Here is a 10,109-nt window from a genome sequence, read left to right as displayed (position 1 = left end):
TGTGTGTGTGTGTGTGTGTGTGTGTGTGTGTGTGTGTGTGTGTGTGTGTGTGTGTGTGTGTGTGTGTGTGTGTGTGTGTGTGTTTTATTTTTATTTTTTTATTTACTTATGTGAATAACATTTCCTAAAGCTTCTGTAATTACAAAATGAATTAATTCAAATATCAACTGATTCCATTCTTCTGAAAGCCATTCTAAAATGTGATTTGATCAATCACAATAATATTTTGATTAAAGTTTCCAACTGACTCTATGCAAATGTGGATAGTTTGTGTGACGTTTGAAATTACTTGGAGGAGAACTACCCCTGCTGGACCTGTTGCTAGTCACCAGAGGCTGTGAAAGACTTTCTGGTAATGATTTTCTATGAGTAGCAAACATTTTGACCTCATCGAGAACAAAAGGGCTTTGAGCAACTGCCTCCATGGAAAATATAGGTTTTTTGGGTTGCTCCACCCAAGAAAATTGCCTGTTCAGTGATTCACGTGTTGGATGGACACCAGAGGTGGACACTGTGGGAGACACAGGGGACAGTTTCGGAGGAAACGACATGGAATGGCTCCATCTGAATCCCTACAGAGAAAGAAAGATGGACATTCATCTATCAGTACTAGTAAACAATTCAGAATGACTCACGAGCCTTATCAAATAATCACAGATTTAGTTTGTAGCATTTAGAAGTTTGTCACATTTTGATTTCTCTTTTGATTTCTGAAAGACTTTTTACAACAAACAAAATGTAAATTATTACATGCATTTAGACTGCCCTCATATGGACTGTGTCTGTAAATGCTCTTTAGAGACACTGAACTCATTTTAGGTTAGGGGAGGTTATTGGTTTTAATGATTTATAATTTGATTGAGTTTTTCAGAGTGGTAGCTCTCTTGATAAGAGTAAGATTCTTTTTTATATTAATAAATATGAATAAATGTAATACAATGACACACACACACACACACACATGTTGGTCTATGTGGTTTACTGGGACTCTCCATAGGCGTAATGGTTTTTATACTGTACAAACCGTATTTTCTATCCCCTTACACTGCCCCTGCCCCTAAACCTACCCATCACAGGAAACATTCTGCATTTTTACTTTCTCAAAAAAACATCATTTAGTGTGTTTTTAATGCCATTTGAATTATGAGGACATTTGATATGTCCTCATAAACCACATATATAGTGTAATACCAGTGTAATACCCATGTAGTTATACAAATTTGTGTCCTCATAAACCACATAAACAGGCTCACACACACACACACACACACACACACACACACACACACACACACACACACACACACACACACACACACACACACACACACATGTTGTATTACATATATTCATATTTATTCTTTTAAAAAAGAAATCACATTTAACATATTAATCATATAATTATAAAAAATATATTTGGCATATTGATATGGTTTTGTTAGTTTTTTCCTTTTTCTACTTCAATCAGTCACCCTGAAATATTTTTTATTTGACATAACTTTGTAACTTTAACTACAAAATGTATACTCTCTCAATTTAGGAAGCTGGGGAAACACTGAAAAGAAATGTCTGCAAGTAGCACTCTCCAAATGATTATCTCAGAAATTCTGACATTGCTTCTGTCAGACAAACTGCTGTGTTCTAGAGCTGTCATTAGAACATGATATTGAGTTTGGGATAGGGTTATTTCAGCACTTACTTCTTGTTAAAGGCCATTAAAGGACCAGTTAAGAAGTGTGATTGCTAAGCAGAAATTGTGTATTAATAGGGTTTGTGTGTTGCTATTTAAAATAAGCTACGTACAGAGTTAAGAAATCCTCCAAGTCAATGCAAGCTACTCATACTTCAACAATTTGTGAAAAATAGAATCTGGTCACAGAATAAAGAATATACTGTTGACACTGTTGCAAAAGCACATGATTTAAAATGTTTCAAGTATTTTGTGCATTTTAAAATGTTGTATTTGTTGACTCAGTTTAGTACTTATTGATCCACGGTGTATTTTTATTATGCTGAAGTTGTTCCATTTTTTCAGGACCAGATAGAAATATAGAGTAATGAGAGCAATATGGAAATACCAGAAAGAGAACAGTGGTAAAATTGGTTAAAATGGTAAAATGTGGGGGGAAATTCAGAAAAGAGAGAGCATGGAAAGCATTAAGTGAGACAGTGCTGATGGAAATATTTATTAAAGGGGAGGATGAAGAAATGTAAGGGAAAGAAGAAACAAGAACAGAAGCAAAATAGTTCAGAATAATAATTAAATTAGAACAAATGAATTATTCTATACACCCATCCATTGTTTTCTGCACTTGAACACAAGCATCTGCTAAATACATTACAAATAATAATTTACAAAATACATAATAAGAATTTATTGAATTGCAAAAGATACTAAGAGGACATCTAGTATGTTGATCTGGAATTCTATCCAAAATTCAGCATCTAATTTTATTCCATTGATACTTAATCTGCCACAAATATCAGATGTTCACATGGAATCAAACTTTCTTTGAACCTTTGACTTTGTACTAAAAAATGGTTCAGACCACAAAAAGTCCTCCAAATAAAATGTTTTGCAAAATATATTTTTTTGTGTGTGCAAAAAAAGGTAATTAAAGGGGGGGTGAAACACTCAGTTTCAGTCAGTGTCATGTCAATCTTGAGTACCTATAGAGTAGCATTGCATCCTGCATATCTCCGAAAAGTCTTTATTTTTTTTATAATTATATAAGAAAGATGCGCTGTTCCGAGTCTTTCCGAAAAAAGCCGAGCGGGTGGGGGCGTGTCGTGTGAGCGGAGCTAAATAATGACGTGTGCGCGCCGCTGTTATTGTGTTGAGTCGAGTGCGTCGTAAAGCTGTCATCCCTAACAGCGGGGAAAAAACTTTATTCAAAATAAAAATATGGCTTTTAATCAGATACAGCCATACATCTATGATCCGGAATCAGACCCAGAGGCTGCAGTTGAACAGGAGCAGCAGCAAAAACGACTAGAGCAGGACGTCTCTATGTGGTACGATATACACTAACTATATAATATGCTTAGCAGCTTGTGTTATTTACATATTTATACTTGAATTATATCGTCGTATTTTTGTCTTTGAAGGTGTACATGTGGGAAGTGCAGTTGTGCACGTGTGTTTGTGTGTTTACGCGTGGTTTGTGTAGACAGGTTAAGTTAGTGTTTACATAGATAGACACGGAATAGTAGCGCATTTGAATGAAGAAGCGTGCTTATTTAGTTCAACATATTTCCCCCCTCTTTGTGTATTGTTGAGTGCTTTTACAATACACAAACATAAAGTTACACATATAGTGGCCAGCTAAACAAATGTACACGCACTACACATCGCATGCTCCATTGATCAATTTCTATATATAGTAATATATATAGTAACTATACGTGATCATGTTTGGGCTACTTGATGAGCATAGACACAGACATTTGAAGCAGTCTAACTCACCGCCCGCGGTTCTAACGTTGGGACTGCTCCATCCTTCAGCATTAGGCTATTGGAAAATCCGGCGTCATGCTGGGCCATGTTTATGAAACAGTCGGCACCGAAATGCAGCGAACAGATATAAACATTCGCGCAACTAAGTTGCTGATCCGGAAAAGCAAATTACATCCACTGTTGCCTTACCGCGGGGTTTTGGGGGAATCTGTGCAGGACTGTCTTGGTCTGGCAACCAAAAACGCACTTTTTGATGTCATTGTTAATTGTGCACATTACCTGTGCAGCGCAGCCTACGAGCGCTTTGATGGGCATAGCCTGTTGCTTTCGCTCTCTCCCTCTCTCTCTCTCCCTCTCTCTCTCTCACACGCTTCCGGTAGAATTGTCCGTAAGGCCCATACAAGGAAATTCCGCCCCCACTAACGTCAATGGGGACGCATGATCGCAAAAAACTTGCCGAAACTTATGACTAACCGGAAGTAGTATTTTTGACAAAGAAATACTCCCATCAAACGTCCACCTTAACTTTTGAAACTTTGTCCATGTTTAGTATGGGATTCCATGTCTTTAACAGTGTAAAAAGATCAGTATGCATGAAACAGCATTTCACCCCCCCTTTAAAGTGAATCTCAAGAAACATTAAAATAATTTAAAAAGCATGACCTAATGTTGCAAAGTTATTGGTTTCCATTGCTTGCATCCAGTATTTGACTTTTTGGCTGAAAACTTTGGTCTTGGAGCCACTGGTAATGCACATCGTGAAGCATATTCATTATTCATGGAAGACCCTACAAAAACATTGCCCCCAGTGCTACCAGAAACATTGGAGATGTTTCTGGAGCCATCAAACATGGTTAGCTGTTTTTGATCTATTTGATGTGGAACAATGGCTGCCTTATTTAAAGTAGACTGGCGGACATATGGGTATGTAGCATTTACCTCTCCGGTGGCTTTAGATGGCTTTAGAACTGAACTTTTGGAAAAACTATTTGGGGATGCTGTTGTAGGTGGCTCAAAAGCATGGGACTGGGTTTGAAAACTGGTAGGGATTTGATTAGAAGTTAGCTTAGATTCTTTAGGGGAAACTGATTCCTTAGCCTCTAGAGTGGAGTTGTAGGTAAAAAGCGAGGAATTCAGTTGGTAAGGCTGATGTTTCATGACATCCAGAACATTGAGATGTTTGGGTGGAGGATTCATCTTCTCTTTGCTTGCTTTAGGCTTTATCTTTGGACTGGTTGCAGGAGGGGGTTGTTTAACTGCTGCAAGGGGATAAAAGGGGGACAAAATAGGATTGTAGGACAATGGAGGTGGGGCACGGACATTAGAAGAGTATTTCCAAGTGCTTGGCATTGAAAGTGATGGCGATGCGGATCTGGCCTTGTTGGCTCGCACAGTCTCATCATCCACCACAAATTTTTCCATACGGGACTGTCTCCGAGCAAAGAGTTCAGCTCCTTTTCCTTTAAGGTTGAGTCTGTCAGAAGTACCTGCATCTGATGAATACCCTTTAGGAGAAGCTGATGGAGCCTTAGATGCCTGAACGTATGTGCCCAGGTGTTGGGGTGGACAGGAAGCAACCGAGCCATCATTTTGTGACCTGATCCATGATGTTTTAGTCTGGGAAGGAACAGCATGGAGAAATTCTGGTTTATGTTGTACCTGATGTGGTTCTGGAGTCCATGCTAATTGATGCAGATCTGGGGAGTGGGATGGAACCCAAGCAGGTGATGCTTGCTGTGATATTGGTTGAGATGACAATGAGGCTTTTCCAGCAAGCTGCAGCTTTGGTGGGATTTGTTGGGGTTTTGCCTGCACCTGGGTGTGCCCCATAACAGGAACTGAGCTTGATGCTGCCAGGGGACTCCTAGAGACGGCATGGCCCTCTGTGGACCAAGGAGGGTGAGCTGGATTAATAACAGGTTTGGGTAGGACAGGTGGAGGGTTTTTCTGCTTGATCGTTGGAGCTTGCATGAAATTGCATGCTTCAGCACCCAGACTGAGAAAGTCCTCTTCTGGAACTGACTCTGTTAAGGACTTCTGATCTTCTTTCTTTTGAAGCTGGGGCATTTCTTTCAAGTCTGTCTTGCTTGCTCCTCTCCTTTTGCTTTCTGGCAGGATCCCTGTTTTAATTGCAGGAATAGCAATACGTTCATCACGTGAAGCAATGATGTCTGATGTAGGGGACCAAACCTGTGGGGTTGTGTTTACTGGAACAGGAACTTTGAATATGTTTTCAGGTTTCTTATGAGTTGGGCTTGAGGCACCTCTGACTGGTGAAAAAGTTTTTTGGCTTTGATTATGACCACCAAGGAAGGGCTTAGCAGTTCTGTTAGGAACAAGGGGTCTGGAAACAGCCAAACCTTGGTATGGATCCAGACCATTCATACCATTTGCTGATTGTGGCATCATCTTTTGCTGAATTGGCTGCTCTTGATACTGCTGTTGTTGTCTTTCATAGAAATCTTGTGGGACTTGTGTACTTTCTTCTTGTGGAGGACGCTTTGCAATTTGGCCTACTGGTTCCACAATTGCATCCACTGGTATGCCTTTTCGTCTCATTTCCTCTTGTTCTACAGAAAGCTCATCCATCCTTTGACGCCTCTTGGCAAACATCAAGACACCCTTGCCTTTTGTTTGTGGAAGATGCTCCATTGTTTCCAAGTTATACTCGTTAGCCTGTGCTTGAAAATTCTGATGTAGCTCAAAACAGTACCTTGGTTCTGAGCAGTTGTCTACTCAGAATAAATTTTTGAAGAGTTTAGCAATCTGAAGTCCTGATTTACTTTGTAGTGTGCAATCTCATTTTTGTCCTAAAATCTGTCATCTAGAAGCTGTACCGTAGCAAACCAGTGTAAACCTTCTGACCCTTTGTCGACACTTCTTGAAAATCAATACACCCTTGTTTTTGGCAACAGTAAAAAGCAAAGCGCTATGTTTACTTTTAGAGTTGGCTTTTTTTCAGCTGTCTCACCGACTGTACCTCACTCCGTCTTAGTCCTGTGAAAGAAAATTAGAGGAATTATTTAGAAATTCGTACATGAATGCATTTGGAACAACAGGATGCAGGATTGCTTCATACGCCATATACTGCAGCTAAATTTAGTGGTCAGTTACCTTTTAGTAAGTAATCCTGTTCTGTACACATATAGATCAGTAACTTGCGGGAGTGCCAACCGCATTCTTAAATCCTGAAAAATTCAGGTAGTGACAACTGCATTTACAAAATTTCTATGTACAGAACTGAACTGAACAATTAGTTGTTAATGACGTATCAGAGTTGTATTTCTCTTCTGTATGTGCTCTTCAAGAAATCACAGGGAACAAGGTGCATCATGATTAATTAGTGTTGCCAGATCTCGGTTACGTATGTAACCCTTGTTCTCTGAAGGAGGGAATAGAGACACCCCATCAGATGACCAACAAATAGGAATCTCGCTAGAGAGGCCAATCTAGTTAATGTGTAACTAAACGAGTCAATGCACATTGGCATGCAATGATTACACCATCTGCTCTGCTCTGCATATATAATGAGTGGTATATAATGGTATATAATGAATAGCAGGTGCATTGCAACACTAAGTCCAATGACAGCTCTCTTGGCTGCGAGAGGAGTGGGGTTCCCAGGGTGTTGGTTCCTCAAGGGAAGCGTGCTCACCAACACCCTTAGATTACCTGCGCTGCTGGCCGAAGTAACCCTCTAGGGAGGGTTAGATCAAGGCAGAGGCACAGAGACTCCGCCCCTTTTCCAAAACTGGAGTCTCGACCGCAACTCTGAGATGGTCCTCTTCCCACCGTGGGTGCATGACTCATCTACGAACGCTGCCTCAGCATGCTTGACGGCCAGATACGTGAGACAGAGATCATGACCATCCCTCGGCTAGGTAACTACCGTATCTAGAAACACACTGGTCGAATGTCATCTTTAAAAAGATGCAAGCTCTACCTGTGTAACTCTTAGGGAAACTGCTCTCCATTGAGCTGAAGCACCCAGGGATCCAATGGTCACGGTGACACTGCGATTTTGTGTAGTCTGTAGTCCCATTACGTGAGAACAGGGTGTGTGGCATGAGAGCGCCATGGCTTATCGGACATAGCAACAGTAACTAAAAGGGGGTGGGTCTTTGCGAAGGGTCCATTTTGAGAGTGAGTTCAGTTCCATATTTACACAAAACAATGGGCGCGTTTACATGCACACCAGTAAGCTGACAACTCAAAAAAAAATCAGCTTATTGAAAAAAGTTTTCCCCGTTTACATGCAAACCAGTAAACTGACAATACAAGTAAACCGCGTTTACATGACTTCATTAGTAAACCGGGTTATTTCCTTGTAGTGACGTCAAAAATAACAATGTCCGTATCTGACTCTGAGTCTTTCAAATGTTGTGTTTTAAATAAAGCGTGCACCGTGTTAGCGGGAGATTTGTGGCTTATATGATCCCTCATAAAGTTCCAGATGCAGCATTTTGACTGAACCTACTTCTGCTGCATGAGATGAGAAAAACATCTTTACAATTTTCTAAGTCTTAAATGAGTCTGCGTTTGTGATATATGTCCTTATTTCATGCAAAACGTTAGCTCGCTCTGTCTGCATAAGTTTAAATCTGCTCAGTTTCAGTTTTTGTCACCTATCACACATGCGCACAGAAAGCGTTTACATGCAGCGCAAAAAACTACCTGTCCCGACCGGTTTATACTTACGCTGTTTATGACCTTACTCTAATAAAAGAAAACAGGTTACTGCGTTTACATCACCATGTTCATTGTCGGCTTATTAGGAATAATCGGCTAAAGAACGTGCATGTAAACGCACCCAATCATTTAGGGGGATTCACTCCTGTATTTAAATGCAGCTGTCACTCCTGACAAAGTGTACATTTTATAGTTTTTGAAATTTGCATAGATCATCTCATAAGTAATTAACATGTTTAATACATCTGTGTTTAGGCACCAACTATTATTTCAAAGCATTAATATGTACTATATTAATACATTTAATTTTACTGAAGTGCAGTTTGGGTAAGAACATCTAAATGAAGTGAAGTCTTTTATCGTCTATTAGTTTGCATTGATCAATTTCTCTGTATAACGCAATAAATCCTTCAAAACATTATCACACAAGCCTCAGTATTGCTAGCTATAGGTTTGTTAAAAGTAATTAAAACGTTAGGTTTAATCATTTTTAAATCACTTTTTTAATATTATTTCCACCAATCTTGTCTCTTTTCAGACACATTTACATCAAAACAATTCTAACTGCATTAATACAGCTTTAATTAAGAAATAAGCATGCATGAATACTTCAAGTTCTTCTGGAGAAAATGTAACTTTGCTAAAAAACACAATTTTCTAATGCTGACATTTAGCGTTTAACAGTCAGCTTAGTCCAAAGCAACCTGAATTAATAACGAAATCTTAGGTAAACAAACATTGCAAAAAGTCATAAAACCCCTTGGCTAAAGGAGTTATCTGTGTAAACTGAGCCAGTGCTAACACTGTGGTGGGGTGGCAGGACTATGAAGAGAACAAGTAAAAGAACACGTAAGGGAGAGTGAGAGAAAGAGAGATGGGGGTGCTGTCCACTATTTAATGGAGTCAGGGCTCCTCACCAAGGGATCATATGTCAAATCTCTACTGACACATGCTGGTGCCTATCAAACCAGCTTGACTACTGCACTATTGCACTATTATTTAAGAAGCTCTCAAATGCCGCTTTAGCATATGGCTTGCCACATTCATACAAAATCATTAACAGTATTGACAAAGGATGAGCAAATTAAGAGAAAAATCAAAACTTTCCTAAATTCACTTTCTGCAGTCATTACTAATAATTTTATATAAGACATTACTCTGCATCCATCAGCAAAACCTAACAATCCTTGAGCGATTCAGTCTGTGAGGTAATTGTAAGTTTATAAAATATCAGCATAATTAGTGGATTAGTGGATACATTGCCTAGTAAAGCAAGGGAAGGCCAGTGTCAAAACCCTATTCCAGAATTGGTTGGTTATTTCTGTCCAGGCAGTCAAGACATGCTCATGCAAGCAAGTACCTTCCAAACCAGCCAAATGATCAAATTTCACAAATCTGTTTAATTTATAAAATGTATATTTTATATTGTTACAATTATATTCACCCTTTTAGAGGTGAATAAGGTACAGTATATAATGCATTAACTTACAATTAATTTTAAAAGTATTTCATAAAACAACAATAATAATATAATAGGTAATAATAAATTCATCAGTGGAGAGGTAAAGAAAAGGGGGAAAAACAGACAGATATAGACAAAGACAGCCACTGAAGGACAGATTTGGAGAAGGTTTGTCTTACGTGCCTGTCTTGCTTGATGTCTGCTAAGTCTGGTCAGTTCCGTCAAGGAGCCAGTGCCCGACCACTCTGCCTGCTCAGCACCCTTGACTTCAATTCCACTTGACACACAGGAGGTCCCACACCTCTCCCTCCTCCTCCTCCTCCTCCTCCTCCTCTCCCGTCTCCTCCTCTTCTTCAGTTTACAAGGAATCAAAAAGTTCCTGCTTCACATTTTCTGGCTTCTAGTGAGAATCAGTGGTTAGAAGGGTTGTAAACCACTCAAATCTGTTGTCATGTTCAGATATGGGGAGGCAGGTACTTTGACATGGGTCCATATCAGTCT

The 10,109-nt window shown here is 39.5% G+C and overlaps 1 protein-coding gene across 2 annotated transcripts; it reads right to left on the bottom strand.

The window, feature by feature from the left end:
* Positions 1-4,080: 4,080 nt before the first annotated feature.
* On the bottom strand, positions 4,081-9,882 carry synpo2b (synaptopodin 2b). Of its 2 annotated transcripts, none has more exons than XM_067441638.1 (2): positions 9,788-9,882; positions 4,081-6,454 (listed from the first exon to the last, which is right to left on the bottom strand). In XM_067441638.1, exon 2 carries the CDS (start codon positions 6,107-6,109, stop codon positions 4,121-4,123), a length of 1,989 nt encoding a protein of 662 aa, XP_067297739.1. In that variant the 5' UTR covers positions 6,110-6,454; positions 9,788-9,882; the 3' UTR covers positions 4,081-4,120. The 2 variants fall into 2 exon arrangements, with proteins under 2 accessions (XP_067297739.1, XP_067297740.1); XM_067441639.1 differs by having other exon boundaries at positions 9,792-9,860.
* Positions 9,883-10,109: the final 227 nt, after the last annotated feature.

This window comes from Pseudorasbora parva, chromosome 4, assembly GCF_024679245.1.
Source record: "Pseudorasbora parva isolate DD20220531a chromosome 4, ASM2467924v1, whole genome shotgun sequence".
Classification (NCBI taxonomy): Eukaryota; Metazoa; Chordata; class Actinopteri; order Cypriniformes; family Gobionidae; genus Pseudorasbora; species Pseudorasbora parva.
The sequence above is the reverse complement of the archived record's forward strand: the minus strand, read 5'-3'. Positions and strand labels throughout refer to the sequence as shown.